Genomic DNA, 21,972 nt, shown 5'->3' with positions numbered 1-21,972 from the left:
GAAAATGTCAGGAGTCGGCCGACAGGCACTTGCGAACTGCTTCTGCTTCGGGCACCGCATGGCCAGAAAGACTGATGCAATAGTGTCGGCTGCATGCTTTATACCCCCGACTACCTGACATCATGGAAGATGGGACAGCAACTGATGCAGGATCCAAGACTTTGTTAATCAGGCTGACTGAGGGCTACTACAAGCAGATAACCCAAATGTGATGACTGCAAAAGTGAAACACGAAGAACATCGGGCTTTCAATGACGTGCACCATGGACTGCAATTGTCCAAAAGTAATTTTTGAAGCAGTTCAGACTGGTCTCATAACTCAAAAAGGAGCCCTATATTCCTATGCAATATTCTTGCATAAACCATGGATTTCACAAGAATAATTCTGACCAAAGAATGCATGCTGACGTGCTCACATATCTGACACCAGCACTACACTGTAAGCCTATGCATGTCCTACTTAATGCAAGGACAAAGGAAAAAACTATGAAAACATTTCAGATTAATTTAATCCACAACATACCTCAGAGCCAATGCAGTAGACCATTTGTATCCTCCAGTCCAGTTGCAAGGCAGCATCTTGGGAAATACTCTGTTACCTTTGAAAAAAGGACATAAAATGTTTGAAGAAGTTTTCCTTCACTTTTGTTGGTCCTAAAAATGCAACACAACACATTACCCTTACCTAAAGATGAGCATCAACTTAGGACTGCTCAAAATTGCATACTAGTACACTATACAAGCCATTTCTTCCTATAACCAAGTGACTGTATCCTTCAGCACTGCACAGAAAAGGTCGCCTGTCTTGTCATTTTCCATTCTTCAGTAATGGTACACAGTAAGGCAATTAGTCAAGAAACAATAAAATGTCAGTCTGTAAAGATGGTTCCAAATCACAGATGTTTTATTAACTATGACAGGTAAATATATTATTCACTGAGTGCATCTTCTTAGATGGACCACTTTGTCAAAATGTGACAACTTCAAGAGTGTGTGGATCAGAGAATGCTAAAGTAAATGCAGAAGGGGAAGTCCCTACAAGTAAGCATAGGGTGTTCACCTGTTAACCCAAATCTGACAAATTAAATTTTATTAATGTTGAAATTCAACAAAATGAGTAACTGATCCAACTACACTCAACAAATCATATCACAGGCTTACTGAATGCAAGACACCAGAAGAACATCCAAGAGCCACAGAGCTACCAGCAGAAAAAAACAGCAGCAAGTCCAGCATGGATAAAACTTCCTATAGTAGGTTTATTAACAAACTCACACTTAAAAACAATAAAAGTCCTTAAATAAAGCGAGATACTAGAGCTTTTATCCTGGTACTCTCCAACACTTCTTCATATTAATCTAAACAAACTACACCCAACTTAACCTTTAAATAACCTCTGTTGAAGCTGCAATGTTTCCACTTGTCTAGATTTAGAGAGCTAGTGTTCAAAAACATTAAATATTAAAACATTAGCTCCAAAAAGCTAACATATAATTAATTTTTAATTACTTAAACAGATATACAAAAATCATTTATAAATATATTTAAAATATTAAGTTTAAACAGACAGCTTTATAAATATTACAAACTAATAAACCATAAGTGAAAATTAGTAACAAGCATATTTATAAATTCATTAATTTCCTACCCCATCCTAATATATTAAGCAAAGTACTCCAAATATTATACAAGGATATACATTAAGACATAAACATCAAAAACAAACTATCTACATCACCTCTACTGGGAACTGAACCCAGAACCTTCTGCATATAAACCAAATGTAATAACAGTACACTACACTCACCTCTCAAGGGGCTTTCATTCTCAACAAACAAGCAATATTATTACAGTTGTCATTAAGTCTTGGGAGCTTAAAAGCATCGAAAAAGAGCTGTCAGTACAATTGCCTTATTTCTAACTGTACTTGCCAAGCCCCCCCCACCTCCCTTTCCCTACGTCCACTTTTTCTAAAATGACAAACTTGAAGGAGTGTTCAGGGTAAACTAAAATATGCTTTGCCAGGGCACTTCTTTTAATGCCGTATACATGTTCATATATTAGAGACCTTAAAGACTGTTCAGTTTTATCTATGCAAAACAAGCTGCATCCACTGACAAAGCACAATACACCACCCCAGTTCTGCAATTAAACTCGCCATTAAAATAAAATATTTTATCCAAAACAGAACAGCTGTTCCAGACACTAATCCACTTACATTGTGGACTGTATCAACATTTCTTCATACCACACCTTATTCTGCCCAAATTCATTTCCTTTCTCTAAAATACCCTTCAAGTTGTTTCTTCTATATTGTTCCTGCAATTTAGATACTATTTCACCATCTTCCCTAATGAAATTCCAATTCTTACTAAGAACCCACCGGACAACTGCACTATCCATACTAAAACTGGTAATAAATGCAGTTGTGTATGTGCAAGTCGTACAAAAAAGGGCCACTCAAATCTCCCCTGTGTTTCTTGCCCCTTAGCCAGGACAGGTGCATACGATCCATCCCTTCTCTTTATCAACTCCGACAACAATGCTTCAATCATTTTTTTAGGGAACCCCCCATTCAAAAACATATTGTTCATAAAACCACACTCTAATAAAATCACTCTTACCATTCTAGCTGCTCTTACATACTGACCTTTAACTATCAGCGTCTTCTGATGTTATGGGTGGCTACTTGAATAGTGTAAAATGGTGTTGGCTACTCGAATAGTGTAAAATGGTGTTGGGAGTAGGTGAGTTTATAATAAATCTTAGCAATATATCTTAACTTCGTAATTTTTCTCTAAGATAGCAAAACAAGAAATTTTATCTTTGTCAGGTTGCATAGTAAACCTCCAAAAGTGGGTGGTTGTATGAATATATTTTATAAAACACTCCAGTCCTTGCTTAGTGTCTTTCCAAATTAAAAACAAATCAAGGTATCAAATATAAAATCTAACATAATTATTCAGCTGCCCATTAAAAATGAACCTTTTATGCCATTTGACCATGACAATGTTGCAAATAATAGCCCTACATTTCAACCCATAGCCACTCCCTCCAACTGCAAATAAATCTTACCGTCAAAATAAATACAATTTTTCAAAATAATTTCAAGTATTTCCTCATACAAGTTAAGTTTACTTTGTTCCACCCCTCTTATGGGATCACAGAGTACAAATATTTCACATCTATAGTGACTAAAACGTCCTCCTCAAAAAATTCTAGCCAGTTCATCTTACGTAAAAAAAAATCCCAGCTGTCTTTACACACTTGGTTTTCTTCCTCCAACAGGTATTTCAGGGTTTGATCCAGGAATTTAGCACAGGCACTAGTAAGGGACCCCTGCCATCCACTATTGGCCTCATAGGTGGGTTAATGCTAGACTTGTGTATTTTAGGTTTCCCAAAAACAACAGGGGTAACAGGAGAGGGCATAAACATATAGTTTAATTAATCTAAAGTAATCCTGCCCTCAAACGTCATTTAACTGACCCTTTACTTTCCTCTGTGCTTGGTTTAATTCATTAATACTAACTTGGGCACTGAATTTAATATTAACTCCATTATTGACTTATCATCCACATCTATAATTACCATCCCTCCCCCCCCTTATCAGGTTTCACGACCCTTAGCCACATGCCTTAATCTCACTCAGTACTTAATTTTTTTCTTTAGAAACATATTCCACCTGTAGATAATTAGTGGAACCCAGGGTCAACTCTCTCACATATTTTTTCGAACAATTGTAAACTAGGGCAGAGAGGTGGATTGTATGTACTAGCAATTTTTCAACCCTGAAAGAACACAAGGAGTTTCATTAAAAATTAATCTAACATTCAACTTGTGTGTAATGTTAGCCCTCTTAGAGGAGACAAAAGTCAGACCCTAAGCCAACAGTTTGCTAAACAAGTGTCCACTGTAAAATCAGAAAAATTATATATTTTAATTTCACCGCCATCATTTGTAATAATTTTTGGATATAAAGAATCATAACAAAATAAGAAGTTACGTCTTACCATAACATTTCATCTGTGTTGTCAATCTTCACTAATCCTTGACTGTGGGCTTGGTTCTGAGCCTCGGAACTGACTCAGCTGTTTACTTCAGCTCGCGCCTTCCAAACGCTCAAGCCAGGTTCTACCCACAATGTTCCTCTCAAAATTACCTCAGATCAAGTTTGCCCAACATAGTGACAGACAGACCTGCAGAAATTATAGAAATAATAATAATAAACATAATAGTCAGACACCAGATATGTGTTCATAATATGAAGTCAGCCATGGAAGATTTGGTCCATTAAGAGTCTCAGGATGGGGGAAGGACGGGGGAATGTCAAGGATTAGTGAAGATCGACAACACAGATAGAACGTTATGGTAAGACATAACTTGTTTATCTGACGTTGTCCATCTTCACTCAATCCTTGACTGTGGGACAGAGTCCCCAGCTACTTTAGTCTTGGGAGTTCTCATGGAAGAATGTTCTTAAGCACCATTGAACCAAATGATGCCCATCTCCTCGAGACCTGATCCAATTTGTAATGAGTGATAAAAGTATGTGGAGAAGACCAAGTGGCCACTGCACAGATGTCATCCAAGGATGATCTAGCATGAAAAACTGCAGAAGTTGCTACTGCTCTGGTTGAATGGGCTTTAAAGTACAGTTGTGTACACTTACCATAAATGTAGATGTTAGAGTGCATTCACAGTTGCAGTCATTACATTTGGGTTATCTGCTTGCAGTAGCCCTCAGTTGGCCTGATTAAGAAAGTCTTGGGTCCTGCGCCGGATGCTGTCCCTTCTTCCATGACGTCAGGGGCATAAAACATGCAGCAGACGTCATTACATCAGTTTTTCTTGCCCCGGATGTCAAGTGCCCCCCTAATGGGAAGCAATTAAAACTATAATTACAAGGATATACCTCCAACAAAAAAGCAAATACACCAAAAAGCTTTTTGAGCATAGTAAGGGAGAGTAGAGTAGAGGTATAGCCAAAATAAGAAAGGAGGCTGGAGGGAGGGTAACCAGGACTGCAACAGTGAATACACTAGAGCATCTACATTTATAAGTGTACACAACTGTACTATGTTCTTTGTCTCTCACTGTTGCAGTCATTACATTTGGGTAGATTCCCAAGGCTAAGGTTGGGAGGAGGAATTAAATAGAATTAGGACCAGCTATAAGGCCCTGCAAGAATGCAGTGGCAAAGCCAGCTCTGGAATTAAAATTGGCAAATGATAATGCCTGGTGAAAGTATGTACAGAACTCCAGGTAGCAGCTTATAGGATTGTCCCTGGCAGGGACGCCCCCGAGAAAGGCTGTAGAGGTAGATGCAGCCCTAGTAGAATGGGGTCTGATGCCCTGTGGGATAGGTTTTCCATGGTGCTTATAGCAGAAATGAATGCAGTGGCCTATCCATTTTGAAATGATTTGCTTTGAAATAGCTTTCCCCTCTGTCCCTGCAGCAAATGCCACCAGCAGTTGTTCAGATTTCCTTTGAGGTTTAGTCCTGTTCAAGTAGAATCCAAGTTATCTGTGCACATCTAAGGAGTGCAGTATCCGTTCCCCTTTGTTCTGTGAGTTAGGAAAGAAGGTAGACAAATGAATGGACCTATTTAAGAGCCACACTGGATACCACCTTGGGCATGAAGGATGAGGGACACCCTGTCCGGATGAATGATGATGAAAGGCTCCACTGCCATAAGGGCCTATAATCCAGATACCCTTCTAGCTGAAGTGATTGCTAAAAGGAAAGCTGTTTTCCAAGAAATAAATTTTAAGTCTGCTGTAGCAGCTGGCTCGAAAGGAGGTAGAGTAAGTTTCTCCAAGACAAAGTTAAGGTCCCAGGCTGGGATTGGAGCTCTCCTGGGTGGTCTCAAATTGTTGGCCCCTCTGAGAAAATGTTTGAGCCGTGGATGAGAGAAGAGGGGAGGTTCTGTGTTATAATGAGCTGAAATGGCTGAGGCGTGGATTTTAATAGAAGAAAAAGACAGGCCCTTGTGAAGCATCTCAGTTAAGTTTTGTAAAATCTGAGGTAAATTGGGCGCTGCTGTGCTCATCCCTTGAGACTGGTTCCAGGCACAGAATCTTTTCCATTTTTCAGCATAAGATTTTCTAAGTACTGTGCCTCCTTGCCTTTAAAATTATATCCATCACAGGTTTGTTGAGGGATGGTAAAGGAGAGTAAGTAATTAGCCAGGCTGCAAGGTTCAGTGTTAGAAGCTGAGGGTGTAGAATCTGGTTCTCCTGCTGAGACAGCAGGGAAGGAGTCTGAGGCAGGTGCCAGGGAGATAACTGACACACTGAGCAGTGGTACCAGTGTTGGCATGGCCAGTCTGGAGCAATCAAAATCATCCTTAGTTTGTCCCATTTGATTTTTAGTAGTACTTTGGAGAGCAGAGACAGAGGGGGGGGGGGCATAGACTGATAGGTTTTTCCAGCTGAAGGACAGAGTATCCACTTTCCAGGCTTGTTTGTGGGGAGTCCTTGTGCAACTTTTGTCCAACTGGTATTTCTGAGAAGAAACAAACAGGTCTATATCTGGGCTCCCCCATTTGCTTGTCACCATGTTGAAAATCCTTGGTTCTAGTTTCCACTCGTTTGGGTCCATGAGGTTTCTGCTTAGTCCGCCTGCCAGTGTATTTAATTTTCCTGACATGAATTGAGCTTGTAGGTGCACTTTGTAGCTCAAAGCTGTGTTCCACAATGCCATGGCTAGTCTGCAGAGGGGGTAAGAATGTGTACCCCCCTACTTATGTACCACATAACAGTGGTGTTGTCCATCTTTACCATTAGTTCTCCTGGAAGAATTTGGTCCTTGAAGGCTGTCAGAGCATTCTGTACAGCTTTTTGATTGCTATGCAGGTGCATTTGACTTGGGTTCCATTTGCCCTGAATGCACTTCCCTTCCACGTGAGCCCCCCATGCATAGTCTGATGTGTCCGTTAAGGTTTGGGCGGCAGGGGGTGGTGTGAAAGGTCGTCCCTTGTTTTGGTGGCAGGCATCTGCCCACCAATGGAACTCTAGGCGTAGGCAAGGTATGATAGGAATCATTGTTTCTAGGTCGAGAATGTTGATACCATAGGCTTTTTAGATACCACTGTAGTTTCCCCATATGCAGTCTTGCATATGGAATTAGAAGAATGCAGGAGGCCATGAACCCCAAGGCTTTCAGTATTTGTCTTGCAGATAGCAGGGTTTTTGTGGCCACTTGTTTGAAGTAGGTTGTCAAATGAATTTGTTTCTCTGGCGTGAGGTAAGCCATCTGGGAAGTTGCATTCAAGCTTGCTCCGAGGAATATAATCTGTTGATAGGGTACCAGGTGTGATTTCTTCTCGTTTATGGTGTACCCCAGACAAGTTAGAACCCTTTGTACAAAGGCCAGATGATTCAAAAGCATGTCTGGCTTTCTGCCTAAATTAGACAATCATCCAGGTATGGGTATATTTGAATATTTCTTTGCTTGCAAAATGGAATAACTGAAGCTAGGCACTTTGTGAATACCCTGGGTGCAGTAGATAAGCCAAAGGGCAGTGCAGAGAACTGATGGTGCCTGTAGCCTGCTTTGAAGCGTAGGCATCTTTTGCAAGATTCCCTGATTGCGATGTGCAGGTTTGCTTCTTTTAAATCTAGTGTTGCCAACCAGGCATCTTTGCCTAGAATAGGAAGTATTTGGTGAAGAGTCAGCATCTTGAATTTTGGAATCTCCAAAAAGGTGTTTAGAGTAGACAGGTCCAGGATAGGATGCCATGAATCGTCTTTTCTGGGTACCAGGAAAAGTCTCGAGTAGAATTCTTGTCCCTTTTCCTCTTCTGGTACCAGTTGAATAGCCCCCATGCTTAAGAGAGAAAGTACTTGTTTTTGGGCCTCTGCCCACTGATTTGGGGGTAGGTTCGGCCACCCGCTTGGTGTTGGCAACGTGTGGAAGTGAAATCTGTATCCCTGGGACACTATATTTAAAACCAATTTGTCCTGGGTAATGAGTTCCCAATTCTTTGCATGAAGAGCAATCTTTCCCCCCAAAGGGGCAGTCAGTTGAGAAATGCTTGGAAATTTTAAAAGGAAGTCGTTGAGACAGTTTATCATGGGGGGGGGGGTGTCTTATTCCCAGATTTGGAAGTGGATGTGTTTCCCCTGGGACTGAAACCTGGGGTTTTTGCTATGTCTGGGTTTGGCTTGAGAAGACCTGGAAGGGGCTGGAAAGGACCAATTCTTACAGGGCTAGTGCCTACTAAATCTAGGAGGCTAAACTTGTAAAAAAATCTTAGTTTGCATAGATTAAGCTTTATTTTCCATCTTTTTAAGAACTTCCTCAGCCTTGTTGCCAAACAGGCGGTCCTGATTTAAAAGAGCATCCAACAATTTAGCTTTAACATGATCAAGCAAAGACTGCTACTTAAGCCAAGCATGCCTTCTGAGCACAGACACAGTAACAGCAGCCCTGCAAGAGGCCTGTAATGAATCAAAACGACATTGCAAAGTATGTTTTCCAACTTGTTCAGCAGAATGCATTAAAATCCTGTAATTCTTTATTTTCCACACTGTCAGGAATCAACATAATTTTCTGTTTAAGCAGTCCAATAACACATTGCTGATACTTTAACATATGAAACTGACAGTTTAAAGCCCTAATGGCCAAGGTTGCAGAAGGGTAAACCTTCTTACCCCATCTATCCAGCACCCTGGAGTCTCTATCAGAAGGGGTAGGATTTTTAGCAGTAAAAGCCTTAATGCCCTTGGGCCCCTGAGAAATAGTCTCTGGATCTGAAATAGGATTTTTAAAAAGGAAAGTACAGTTGTGTACACTTACATAAATGTAGATGTTAGAGTGTATTCACTGTTGCAGTCATTACATTTGGGTAATCTGCTGGCAGGTTGCCCTCAGTCGGCCTGAATTCCAAAGTCTTGGGTTCTGCGTCGGTTGCTATCTCCTCTTCCATGACGTCAGGGGTATAAAATAAGCAGCCAATGCCATTTTCTTTAGTTTTTCAAGCCCCACATGTCAGGTGCCCCCAAAAAGGTAGCAAAAAAAATATATATATAAAAACTATATATACATGCATCAATATAAACTTTATCATCATCTACAAGCAAATACGCCACATAGACTGTAGAAGATAGAGAAGGAAAGATAAACTCCAGAATGAAAGGGGGATGGCGGGCGGGTAACCTGGACTGCAACAGTGAATACACTCGAACATCTACATTTATGGTAAGTGTACACAACTGTACTATGTTCTTCGTGTTTCACTGTTGCAGTCATTATATTTGGGTAGAATCCCAAAGCTATGGATGGAAAGCTGGAGCTAAACAGCATTAGGTGTGGCTATAAGGCCCTGCAGAACTGCAGTGGCAAAGCCTGCCCTGAACTTAGAGTAGAGAGGCAAATAATAATGCTTGGTAAAGGTGTGAACAGAACTCCAAGTAGCAGCCTCTAGAATGTCTTTGGTTGGTACTCCTTTGAGAAAGGCTGCTGCTGCTCTGGTGGAATGAGACCTAATGCCCTTGGGCACAGGTTTGCCATGGTGTAAGTAGCAGAAACGAATGCAGTGGCTTATCCACTTTGAAATAGTCTGCTTTGAAATAGCCTTTCCTTCTGATCCTGCAGTATACGTCACTAGTAATTGCTCAGTTTTTCTTAGAGCTTTAGTCCTGCTCAAGTAGAATCTTAGCTGTCTGTGTACGTCCAAGAAATGCAGAATTCTCTCCCCCTTGTTCTGCGGATTTGGACAAAAGGTTGGCAAATGAATAGTTTGGTTAAGAGCCACGATGGAAACCACTTTAGGCATAAAGGATTTGTCCTCAGAATCTAGGTTTGTTTGTTTCTTTCGGCTTTTCCCGGTTAGGGGTGGTCACAGCGGAACTCCAGTCTGTTAATGATTGGCAGTAGATTTTGACGTGCTGGCTTGCCGGGCCTAACGCACAACCTTCAACGAAGGAACGCCCATTCACGCATGTCGCCACACAGAAGATGCTCTGAGAATCGAATGGGTGTCTAACTGTGAGGCGACAACGCTACCGCATCACCACCACCGCAGCACTGTCGTCAGAATCTAGGTGATAAAAGGCACCACAGCCATGAGGGCCTGTAGCTCTGAGACTCTTCTTGCTGGAGCAATTGCTAGTAGCAGAGCTGTTTTCCATGATAAGAACTTTATATCAGCAGTAGCAGCTGGTTCAAATGGAGGCAGGGTGAGCTTTTCTAACACATAATTGAGGTCCCATGCAGGTATTGGTGATCTTCTAGGAGGCCTTATATTTTTGGCTCCTCTAAGATACTGCTTTAGTAAAGGATGAGAGAAGATTGGTGGCTCTGTATTGTAATGAGTCGAAATGGCAGAGGCATGGATTTTAACTGATGAGAAAGATAGGCCTTTGTCAAGCATCTCAGTCAAGTATTGTAATATCCGAGGAATATTTGGTTCTGCTGTATCAGTTCCTTGTGCTCGATTCCAAGCACAGAATCTCTTCCATTTATCAGCATAAGATTTTCTAGTACTAGGCCTTCTGGCTTCCAAAATGACATCCATCACAGCTTTAATGAGAGGTGTTGTTTGTAGAACTACATGATCAGCCATGCTGCCAGGTTCAGTATCTGGAGTTGGTTGTTCAGGATCTGATTGTTTTGCTGGGACAGTAGTCGAGGTCTTTGAGGCAAGGTCCAAGCTGGGTATTGAGACAAGTTCCTTAGGATTGGGTACCAGTATTGACGGGGCCAGTCCGGGGTAATCGGTATCATCTTTGGTTTCTCTTGTCTGACTTTTAGTAGGACCTTGGGAAGAAGGGGCAGAGGAGGAAAGGCGTATACTGATAGGTTTTTCCAACTGAAGGATAGGACGTCCACTTTCCATGCTTGTCTGTGACAAGTCCTTGTGCAGAATCTTTTCAATTGATAATTTTGAGGAGAGGCAAATAGATCTATGCCCGAGATCCCCCATTCCTTTGTTATCATGCTGAAGACTTGTGGATCTAGTTTCCACTCGTGAGGGTCCATAAGGTTTCTGCTTAAATTGTTTGGCAGAGTATTTTGTTTTCCTGGCAGGAATTGAGCTTGAAGATGTATTTGGCAAGTCAAAGCTGTGCCCCACAGTGCCATGGCTAATCTGCAAAGGGGGTATGAATGTGTACCCCCCTGCTTGTTTATATACCACATAACCATGGTGTTGTCCGTCTATCAGCAGTTGTCCTGGATGAATTAAATCCTTGACTAAGGGGGGAGGTTGGCATAATGGTTAAGGTGTTTATCTTACAGACACAAGGTGCAGGGCTTGATTCTCACTTGGGGTAATTGGCTAGGCTTAAAAATGGCCCACAAGGGCAGTTAGCCTAGTACTGAACTATGAACTTGATGGCTGTCAGGGCATTTTGAACAGCTACCATCTCTTTTTGGTAGATATGTAGATGCATTTGTTTTGGGGTCCATATGCCCTGAATGCATCTTTCCACCATGTGGGCCCCCAGGCATAATCTGATGCGCCTGTTAAGGTTTGGCTGGCAGGAGGGAGAGTGAAGGCCCATCCCATGTTTTGGTGACAGGCCTTTGCCCACCATAGAAACTCATGCTGTAGGCAGGGAATGAGAGGAATCATTGTTTCCAGACTGTGACAATGTTGACTCCATAAACTTTTTTAGGTACCACTGAAGTTTCCTCATATGCAGTCTTGCATATGGAATCAGTAGGATGCAGGATGCCATGAAGCCCAAAGCCTGCAGTGTTTGTCTTGCAGATAACTGTTTTTTGTTGCCATCAGTTTGAAGTAAGTAGTCAGTTGCCTTTGTTTATCTGGCATGAGGTAAGCCATCTGGGCAGTTGTGTTCAAACTTGCACCCAGGAATGTTATCTTTTGAGAGGGTACCAGTTGTAATTTATTTTTGTTTATTGTGTACCCTAGGCATGTTAGAAGCCTTTTCACAAACGCCAGGTGTTGAAGAAGAAAGTCCTTGTTCTCTGCTTGAATGAGACAGTCGTCCAAGTAAGGATATATTTGTATTACTTCTTTGTCTGCAAAAAGCAATTACTGGTGCCAGGCACTTTGTAAAGACCCTGGGTGCACTAAATAAGCCAAAGGGCAGTGAAAAGAATTGGTAATGCATTAAGCCAGCATTGAATCTGAGGTATCTTCTGCACGACTGCCTTATTGGGACATGCAGGTATGCCTCTTTTAGGTCTAATGTCTCCAGCCAGGCATTCTTGCCCAGCATGGGCAGAAGCTGCTGCAAAGTCAGCATTTTGAATTTTGGAATGTCCAGGTATGCGTTCAAAATCGATAAATCCAGTATTGGCCGCCAGGCCTTGTCCTTTCTGGGTACCAAGAACAGTCCTGAGTAAAAACCTTGTCCTCTTTCCTGTTCTGGTACTGGCTGAATAGCACCCATATCCATGAGGGACGTAACCTGTTTCTATGCCTCTGCCCATTGATTTTTTGGCAGATCTGGCCAACCGTTTGCCATTGGCAGAGTATGGAAATGGAATCTGTATCCCTGTGATACTATGTTTAACACCCACTTGTCCTGGGTTATTAACTGCTAATTTTGAGCAAAAAGTGCCAATTTTCCCCCAAGGGTGCTGCCAAATGGTTAAGTGCTTGGTGAAGGCAGAGGCAAGTCATTAGGACTGTTTTCTGTAGGTTTGCGCTTTATCTCCTCCAGATTTGGAGGTAGAAGCGCCCCATTGCTTTGACCTATATGAATCCTGTGCCTGGTATCTGGAACCCTTAGGGCATCTGGATTTGCCCCTTTGAGCTCTGTCTGACACAGGAAAGGACCAATTTTTTGTAGGCCAGTGTCTACTGAATCTTGGTGGCTACAATTGTAAGAAGTCTTTTACAGTTTGCATAGACTTAGCTTTGTCTTCCATTTTCTTTAAAACCACTTCTGCCTTAATACCAAACAGAGTATCATGCTGTAAAGGTGCATCCAGTAATTTAGCTTTAACATGATCAGGCAAATTTTGCTCTTTTAGCCAGTCATGCCTCCTAATCACAGATCCAGTAACTGCGACCCTGCAGGCCGCCTCTAAGGAATCAAAACCACATTGCAACATATGCTTTCCAACCTGTTCAGCTGCATGCAATAATTCCTGCAATTCTTTATTTTCTGCACTTTCAGAAATCAACAACATTTTCTGTTTCAGCAATCCCATAACATGTTGTTGATACTTGAGCATATGAAACTGGCAGTTTAAGGCCCTAATTGCCAAGGTTGCAGATGTATAAACCTTTTTTCTCCCATCTATCCAGTGCCCTTGAATCTCTTGTCAGAGGGGGTAGGATTTTTTGCTGTTGAGACCTTAACTCCCTTTGGACCCTGTGAAATAGTTTCAGGATGAGCAGCAGGGTTTCTAAATAAAACTTTGAGCGAGTCAGGGACACTGTAATATCGGTCAGGCTTGCTGGGAGCCGGAGGCAAGGAGTCAGGGGTCAAGCTAGACTCCAAAAACACGTCATCCACAATGTCTAAAACAGGGGGTATTGCTAAAGGCCTGTGCTGAGGGAGAAGGAAATCACTGAGCCTCTTTTTTGATTCTGAGAAATCTTGACTCTCCCAGTGAAAATGCTCCCTCAAAGTATGCAAGGTTTCTCCAAATGAATAATCCTCAGAATGGTGATGCAGATGGTATAGACTCCTCGGCATCAGAATCCTCATGGGGAGGTATAGATAATTCCTAATCAGAAGAAATAGAAACCTGATCTGAAGATCATAATCAGTGTCTTGCCTAGGCCTCTTATCAGGAGGGGGATGGGAACCCCTGATCAAGGTAATAAGGTCTTCAGACATTTTGATCATCTGTGTTTTAGGCATAGCGGCATGTGCACATGGCTCATGCATCAGTTTTTTAGTTTTAGAAGTTGCTTTTGTCTTTGGTTTTGCAGCTGTCGTTGGTTTGACATAAAAATGTTGAGGTCTGAATACACCCTCAGAAGCCGGTGCCTGCTCAGCGGCTCCGGACCCATCAGAGGGAAATACATCCGTGGGTCCAATATTTTAAAGTATCTCGCGGCGTGCCGGACTCCACATGGGTCTCGGTAGGTGCCTGTGACTCTAAAGTAGCGGGTATTAGGGGCTGGAAAAGCGCCTGAGTACCGGCGAACCGGCGACTGGCTTAGGAGAAGCTTCGTCGTTGGTTTTGGACCTAGACTGTCTCTGTCCTTTTCTTTGCGTTTTTTATGTACTCCGGTAGTCGGATTGCTATCCAATGACATTTCTGTGTAGTTAAATCTGTTTCCAAAATACTTTGAAGCAAAATTATACCGACGCTTAATAGTGCGTTGGTTAAATCTAGCACAAAACTGACAGCCAGGCACATTGTGATCAAGGCCTAGGCAAGGAATACAGTATAAATGGAAATCCTTATGAGGTATTTGCTTCCCACAAGTAATACAATTATTAACTTTTTCGGACATCGGTATGGAGTAAGAAAAAAGTTTCCCCAACGGGGTACTTACCTTTAGTGAAGACTTCGGTTCTGAAACTCAAACTCAAATATTTCAGGAGTCGGACGACCGGCACTTGCAAAATGCTTCTGCTTCGGGCACCGCGCAGCAAGAAAGACTAAAGAAAAATGGCGTTGGCTGCTTGTTTTATACCCCTGACATCATGGAAGAGGAGACAGCAACCGACGCAGGACCCAAGACTTTGGAAATCAGGCCGACTGAGTGCAACCTGCCAGCAGATTACCGAAATGTAATGACTGCAACAGTGAAACATGAAGAACATCTTCTGGGACTCAAGGACCCTGTAGTATCTCTCAGGTTTTCTGGGAGCAGGAGGCAGGGAATCAGGGGCCAAACTAGATTCCGAAAAAGCATCAACAATGTCTAGTACAGGAGGAATAGCTACAGGCCTATACTGAGGTAGGAGAAGGAAATCCCCAAGCCTCTTTTGAATCAGAAAAAAAACTGGCTTTCCCAGTGGAAATGCTCCCTTAGAATACGTAAGGTTCCCCAAAAGAAAAATCCTCAGGAAGGGAAGCAGAAGGAATTGAGTCCTCTGCATCAGAATCTTCATAAGTAGATAAGGGCAAATCCAGATCAGAAGAATCAGAAAAAACAGAATCCTGATCAGAAGATTCATACTCAACTTCAGTCCTAGGCCTCTTAGAAGGAGGGTTAGCTACCCATGATTAGAGTTATTAGATCTTCAGCCATTATTTGTTTTTTAGGCATAGAGGCCTGAGCATGTGGTCTGGGCATTGTTGTTTTAGGCATGGATCAAGATTTAGGCCTAAGTAAAGAAGGAGGCATCTGTTTAATATGCAAGTCCGTAGGCCTGAATGCACCCTCGGAAGCCAGTGCCTGCACAGCAGCTCCGGACCCATCCAAGGTACATCCGCGGGCTCCATAGTTGAAGCATCCCGTGGCATACCAGACACTGAATGGGTCTCAGTAAAGGCCTGCGAATCAGAAGTAGAGACTGCTCCTTCTAAGGTTCCCGAGAAATCCGAGATTAGGTCTCTCTGAAGCCTGGTAAAGTGTGCTAAGTAATTCAAGGACCGAATAGCAAAGGTCGATGAAGAAAACACTTGCTTCCCTAGCCTGTCAATTGCCTGAGACTCCCTGTTTGGGGGATGGACAGCATGGCTATCCTCGGCGAGCTCTCTTAGTGGCCACCGTCACCACCATAGCATCTACTGGTAAACCTTTAGACCAACGTGGACTGTCTTCTGGTGGGGAAAGAATTTTGTCTGGTCTCCGGGGGATTGGTTCAATGGTAAGGACTCTTCCAGGTGCACTGCATGACCTGTTGAACTAGTTCGTCTGCAGGCGGGGTCACTCAAGATGTAAAGGGCTGAGCACAAAAAGCCTGCAAGAATGCAGACTCCTCAAAGGAGGGGTTGGTGGGCTTCCAGCCTCCCTGCTGTTTTAAAATTTCCAGTACGTTTCCAAAGGAGACCTTCTCGGGGGGTAACCATGGGGACCCCTCTCCCTCACCGTAGTCTGCATCTTTGGTAAGGGATTCCTCAGGGGAGTCCACATGCTTCCTCTTGCACAATCTCTTGCGTGGTACCTCCTCAGTGGGGGCATCTCAGGAGGACTCTGAAGAGAGGGTGCCCTGTGGTAGGGTGCCCTGCAGTATGGTATCCTGAGGCTCTTGTGCTCAATGTCCAAGTGTGCTGGATTGTGTCAGTTGCTGTCCAGAGGGGGGAAATGTATGGTACTCTGAAGTTGGGGAAGACCAGCGGTGTACCTGTAGAGGCAAGGACCCTCTCCATCACCTGGAAAGCAGGCTCACCCAAAGACGGATGGGAGCCTGGAACAGAGAAGGACAACCTCGGAACCAGGGTCACCCCCCACTCTGATGAGCCCACCCTCCAGAGAAGGAGACCCAAGAGGACTTGGTGCCACCAAGACAACTGGATTTGTAGTGGACAGTGCTGTAGAAAAAACAGGAGCCGTACTAGGGGGTCATGGTGCCGGCAGCCCAGTCATGATCCCGGGAAAGGCTTAGCTCCGAGTGAGTCGGTGGTCAAAGGACAGCCCCAGGAGCCATGGTGAGGTCCACCAATGGAACTGAAACGGCTGGCACCAGGATAGGTGGAGTCAGGACCAACACCTCCAAGACGGTCGAAGGAGTACATGGAGTCTGTGGAGAAAATCCCTTGGCTCCAGCTGGAAGGGAGGGTTGAGAAAGAGTTGCGATTCCTCTGGCCATCAGGAGCTGATCCACAAATCTCACCACAATGAATTCCAAAATGACTCCTGGAGGAGTGAGTTGATATCCCAGATGGAGAGTCAGGGGCTGCATTTCTGCCCAAAAAAGGGATCTGCTGTGGGAAGTATCAGGTCCGATGGGCTGTTTCACCTTTTAGCACCGTGGTCACAAGACCAGCAATATGTGCAGGGGAGGGGGGAAGTGACCAGAGTTAGGAGTACTATTTTTGGTGCCAAAAGGAAGATTGGAACTGTAGCAGAAGATAAAGACGTGGATGGTTCAGTGGTCATGACCGGTACAGTGACTGGTGCTAGAGATAATGTTGCAGAAGACTGTACCAAACTGGTTAGTTGAGGTCATGGAACAGAGGACGGCACAGTACAGGGGAGAATAAGGCCCTGGTGCTGAGGTTGTTGGAGCCAATTTTGGGATTTTAGCCTTCAGTTCCAAAGATTCTGAGTCTGTGCTATGGGGGAAAGAAGGAACAGAATGGCTCCTTCATTTATGTTCCTTTTTAGGAGGGGGTGAGCCCACCGACCCAGAAATAGCCTCCAAAAAGGGAGTTTTTGAAAAGACCCTTAAGGATTAGCTTATTTTCCTCTCATTTAAAGTGTGGGAACTAAAGCCCTTACATATGTCACATGGTGATTTAACAGACAAATGCAGAACACTCAGGCAGTAAACCCAAGACGGATGGGTGTCAGAGTTTGGCGTTTTCCTATTACATTGGTTGTACTGTCTGAATCCTATTATTCCCTTTTTATCAGCCATAGTGGAAAGTACAGTTTTGTACCTACCATAAATGTAGATGTCCGATAGGTATGCATCTGCAGTCCTTACATATGGGTTGTCCTGCCTCAGGCAGCCCTTTGGTCAGCCGGATTCCAAAGACTGGGTCCGGCGTCGGCTGATGTCGCCCCTTCCCCGACATCAGAGCGCCTGGGGTATAAGTGTCAGCAGACGCCATCTTCCTCAGTTTTTCTTGCCCCAGATGCCAGGTGCCCTCTAAGGAAGGCTAAATTTGGTAGAAATACAAAATATTGCAAGCACGCACAGTAATATAAAACAAATACACCATAATAGATAACCCCAGCTAGCTATAAGAGGGATAAGTACCCAAGAAGTACCACAGAGGGGAAGGAGGGAGGGTAAACCTGACTGCAGATGCATACCTATCAGACATCTACATTTATAGTAGGTACAAAACTGTACTATGTCCTTCAAGGATGCATCTTCAGTCCTTACATATGGGTAGAATACCATAGCCAAGCTGGGGGAGGTAGGCTCTAAGAAAATGATGGTGTAGCTAGAATGCCCTGCAGGACTGCCGTAGCAAAGCCTGCTATGGATCTGGAATATAAGGGTAAATTGTAATGCTTGGAAAATGTATGCACGGAGCTCCATGTAGCAGCTTCTAAAATGTCCTTGGTAGCCACCCCTCTTAAGAAGGCTGTGAAGGTGGCTGTAGCTCTGGTGGAATGAGGTCTGATGCTAGCTGGCACAGCTTTTCCATGATAAGGATAACAGAATCGAATGCAATTTCCTATCCATTTTGAAATTGTCTGTTTGGAAATTGCTTTTCCTTGAATGCCTGCAGCATATGCTACCAACAGCTGGTTAGTTTTTCTGAAAGTCTTAGTTCTGTCCAAGTAGTAGCGTAACTGTCTGTGAATGTCCAGGGTATGCAGAAGTTTCTCTCCCTTGTTTTGTGGGTTTGGAAAGAAGGTAGGCAGGTGAATAGCTTGGTTCAATGAGACCCTGGATACCACCTTTGGCATGAATGAAGGATTGGTTCTCAAGGAGACTCTGTCCTGATAAAAAATAAGAAATGGTTGTACTGCCATGAGTGCCTGCAATTCAGATACTCTTCTTGCTGAGGTTATGGCCAGAAGGAAGGCAGTCTTCCAAGACAGGAACTGTAACTCTGAAGATGCTGCTGGTTCAAAGGGAGGTAAAGTCAACTTTTCCAACATGAAGTTAAGGTCCCATGTAGGCACTGGTGGTTTTCTTGGAGGATTGATGTTTTTAATTCCTCTTAGAAACTGCCTTAGGAGAGGATGAGAGAAGACAGGTGGATCAGTATTGTATTCTGCTGAAATTGCTGAAGCATGAATTTTTATGGAAGAGTAAGAAAGGCCATTATGAAGCATGTCTGCCAAGTATTCCAGGATATATGCCATGCTCATCACTGTGGCATCTAGGCCCTTTGCGGTGCTCCAAGTGTGGAATCTTTTCCATTTTGCTGAATATGTCTTTCTCGTGGAAGGTCTGCGAGCTTCCATGATGATATCCTTCACTCTCTTGGATAGCTTTTCCTGGTGAGGAGTCCAGGTATTCTCCAGGCTGTCAGCTGCAGGGTTTCCAGGCTGGAGTGCAGAGTTTTGTAATTGTGCTGTGTCAGAAGGAGTGTCCATAGTGGTAGAGGCCATGGTTTTGTGTGTGACAGGCTCCGTAACAGTGGGTACCAGTGCTGCCTTGGCCAGTCCGGGGCTATTAGAATCACTTTTGGCTGCTCTGTCTTGATTTTCAGTAAGACCTTGGTCATTAGTGGGAGTGGTGGAAATGCATACACTGTTAGAGTATTCCAACTGAAAGAGAGGGTGTCCACTTTCCATGCTTGTGGGTGGTATGTCCTTGTGCAGAATTTCTTCAGCTGATGAATGTGGTGGGAGGCAAAAAGATCTATGTCCGGCCTCCCCCATGATTGTGTTATCTGAAGGAAGATGTCTGGGTGCAGCATCCATTCGTGGGTCCATGGTATTTCTGCTTAGGCTGTCCGCCAGTATATTGTCTTTTCCTGGCACAAACTGGGATTGCAGCTCTATATTGAGTTTTAGGGAAAGTTCCCAAAGATTCATTGCTAGTCTGCAAAGAGGGTAGGAATGGGTACCTCCTTGCTTGTTTATGTACCACATAACTGTGGTATTGTCTGTCCTTATTAGCAGGTGGCCTTGATGTAGAAAGAGCTTGAAGGCCTCGATTGCATGAATCACTGCCAGCATTTCCTTTTGGTTTATGTGCATGCGCAATTCTTTCTGAGACCATAGACCTTGGATGCATCTGTCTTCCATATGTGCTCCCCATCCATGGTCTGAAGCGTCCGAGGTAATGGTTTGGCTGGTTACTGGTTTGCTGAAAGGCAGGCCCCTGTTTGGCTTGCTTGGGCCCACCACAGGAATTCCTTTTGAAGGCATGGAATGAGTGGTAACAAAGCTTCTAGGCTGTGATTGTGCTGAAACCATATTCTCCTTAGGAACCATTGTAGTTTTCTCATATGCAGCCTTGCTTGTGGAATCAGAAGAATGCACGATGCCATGTAACCCAGGGCCTGCAGGATTTTCCTTGCAGTCATCTTGAGTTTGCTTGGTTAGATTTTTGAATTAATCCGGTAGTTGTCTTTGTTTTTCTTCTGTGAGAAAAGCCATTTGGGTGGTTGTATCTAGTTCCGCACCCAGAAAAGTTATTCTTTGGGATGGCACAAGTCTTGACTTGTGAATGTTGACTCTGTATCCCAAGGCCTGTAGTAGGCGGATGGCATAATTCAAATGTTTTTCCAAGGTTTGTTGGCTGTCTGCTTGTATAAGGCAGTCATCCAGATACGGGTATATATGAATCCCCTGAAGTCTGCAGTGTGCAATTACTGATGCCAGGCATTTCGTGAATACTCTGGGCGCAGTAGATAAGCCAAAGGGCAATGCTGAGAATTGATAATGCTCTGAACCTGCAAGAAATCTGAGGTGTCTTCTGCAACTTTGTCTGATAGGGACATGCAGGTATGCCTCCTTGAGGTCTAGAGTTACCAGCCAAGACCCCTTGCCCAGCATGGGAAGGAGTTGCTGTAGGGTCAGCATTTTGAATTTTGGCACAATGAGATAAGTATTCAGTGTGGACAAATCGAGAATAGGCCTCCATTGTTTTTCTTTTCTTGGGACAAGGAATAGTTTGGAATAAAATCCTTGTCCTTGTTCTGCGAGAGGAACCTTTTCTATAGCTTTCATTTGCAATAGGTTGGCAATTTGTTTCAAAGCCTCTGCCCTCTGATTTGGTGGCAGGTTTGGCATTCCCTTTCTTTCTGGTAATGTATGGAAATGGAACCTGTATCCTTTGTCTATTATTTGCAGTGTCCATTTGTCCCTTGTAATACTGTGCCAATTTCTTGAGAATAAAGACAACTTTCCGCCCAAAGGTGCTTCTAATTGAGCCCTGGTCGGCAGGGTCAAGGTGAAGTCATTGAGTCTGTCCTTGTGCAGCAGTTGTTGGACCTGCACTACCTCTCTGGTTAGGAGGCTGCCATTGACGTCCTCTGTAGGAGCCTCTAGCTTGCCCGCTACCTCTGGCACGCCTGTTCTTGCCTCTTTGAAATCTCTCTTCTGGAAAGGACCAATTCTTAGAAGGCCAATTTCTGCTGAATCTTGGTGGTTGTACCTGGAGGAAATCTTTGACTGTACAGATGTTGCCTTTTCCTCAAATTTCTTTAAGACCTCTTGAGCAGTGGAGCCAAATAACTTTTGCTTTTCCAGTGGAGCATCCAGAAGCTTAGCCTTAACATGATCTGGCAGAGATTGTTCCTTCAGCCAGGCATGTCTACGTATGACTGCACCTGTCATTGCTGACCTACATGAAGCTTCCAATGCATCATAACCACACTGCAAGAAATGGTTGCTAAGCTGTTGTGAATTATGTACCAGATCCTGAAGTGACTTACGATCTAGGGGGTTCAGGCGAAGACATTTTTTTCTGCAATTCATCTAGCAAATACTCTTGGTACTGTATCATATGAAATTGACAATTTAAAGCCCTCAGACAGAGTGGAAGAAGTGTACACTTTTTTACCCCAGCTCTCTAAAGCCCTGGACTCCCTTTCAGAGGGGAGTGGATTTTTAGTAGTGGCAGATGCAACCCCTTTAGGACCCTGGGAAATAGTTTCTGGGTCAGCAGAGTGAGCCTTGTAAAGGATATGATGCGAGTCCGGGACCCTGTAGTACCTATCGGGTTTAACAGGAGCCGGAGGAAGGGTGTCAGGGGTAGTGCTAGACTCAGAATACACATCATCAATGACACTTAAAACAGGAGGGATAGCCAAAGGTCTATGCTGAGGTAAATGAAGAAAAGTCCTTAATCTCTTCCTGGAATTGGAGAATTCCTGGCCCTGCCATTGGAAATGCTCTCTCATGGAGTGAAGGGTCTCCCCAAAGGACAGCTCTTCAGGAGGGGAGGCAGAGGGAATAGATTCCTCTGCATCAGAATCCTCGTAGGCCGTGAAGGCCTCCTCCTGGTAGTCTGATAGAGCAGAGCAGAGCCATCAGAGGACTGAGGTTCAGCAGACTCA

The 21,972-nt window shown here is 43.7% G+C and overlaps 1 protein-coding gene across 1 annotated transcript in view; it reads right to left on the bottom strand.

Annotated features, from left to right (window-relative positions):
- Positions 1-507: 507 nt before the first annotated feature.
- LOC122807566 (TM2 domain-containing protein 3-like) overlaps positions 508-21,972 on the bottom strand; it is a 588,231-nt gene continuing 566,766 nt past the window's right edge. Inside the window, exon 5 of the mRNA XM_044078479.1 lies at positions 508-599. Coding sequence (XP_043934414.1) covers positions 508-599 — 92 coding nt within the window. The remainder of the gene's footprint in view (positions 600-21,972) is intronic.

The sequence above is a fragment of the Protopterus annectens genome, chromosome 7.part1, assembly GCF_019279795.1.
Source record: "Protopterus annectens isolate FY-2018-M chromosome 7.part1, PAN1.0, whole genome shotgun sequence".
Classification (NCBI taxonomy): Eukaryota; Metazoa; Chordata; order Ceratodontiformes; family Protopteridae; genus Protopterus; species Protopterus annectens.
The sequence above is the reverse complement of the archived record's forward strand: the minus strand, read 5'-3'. Positions and strand labels throughout refer to the sequence as shown.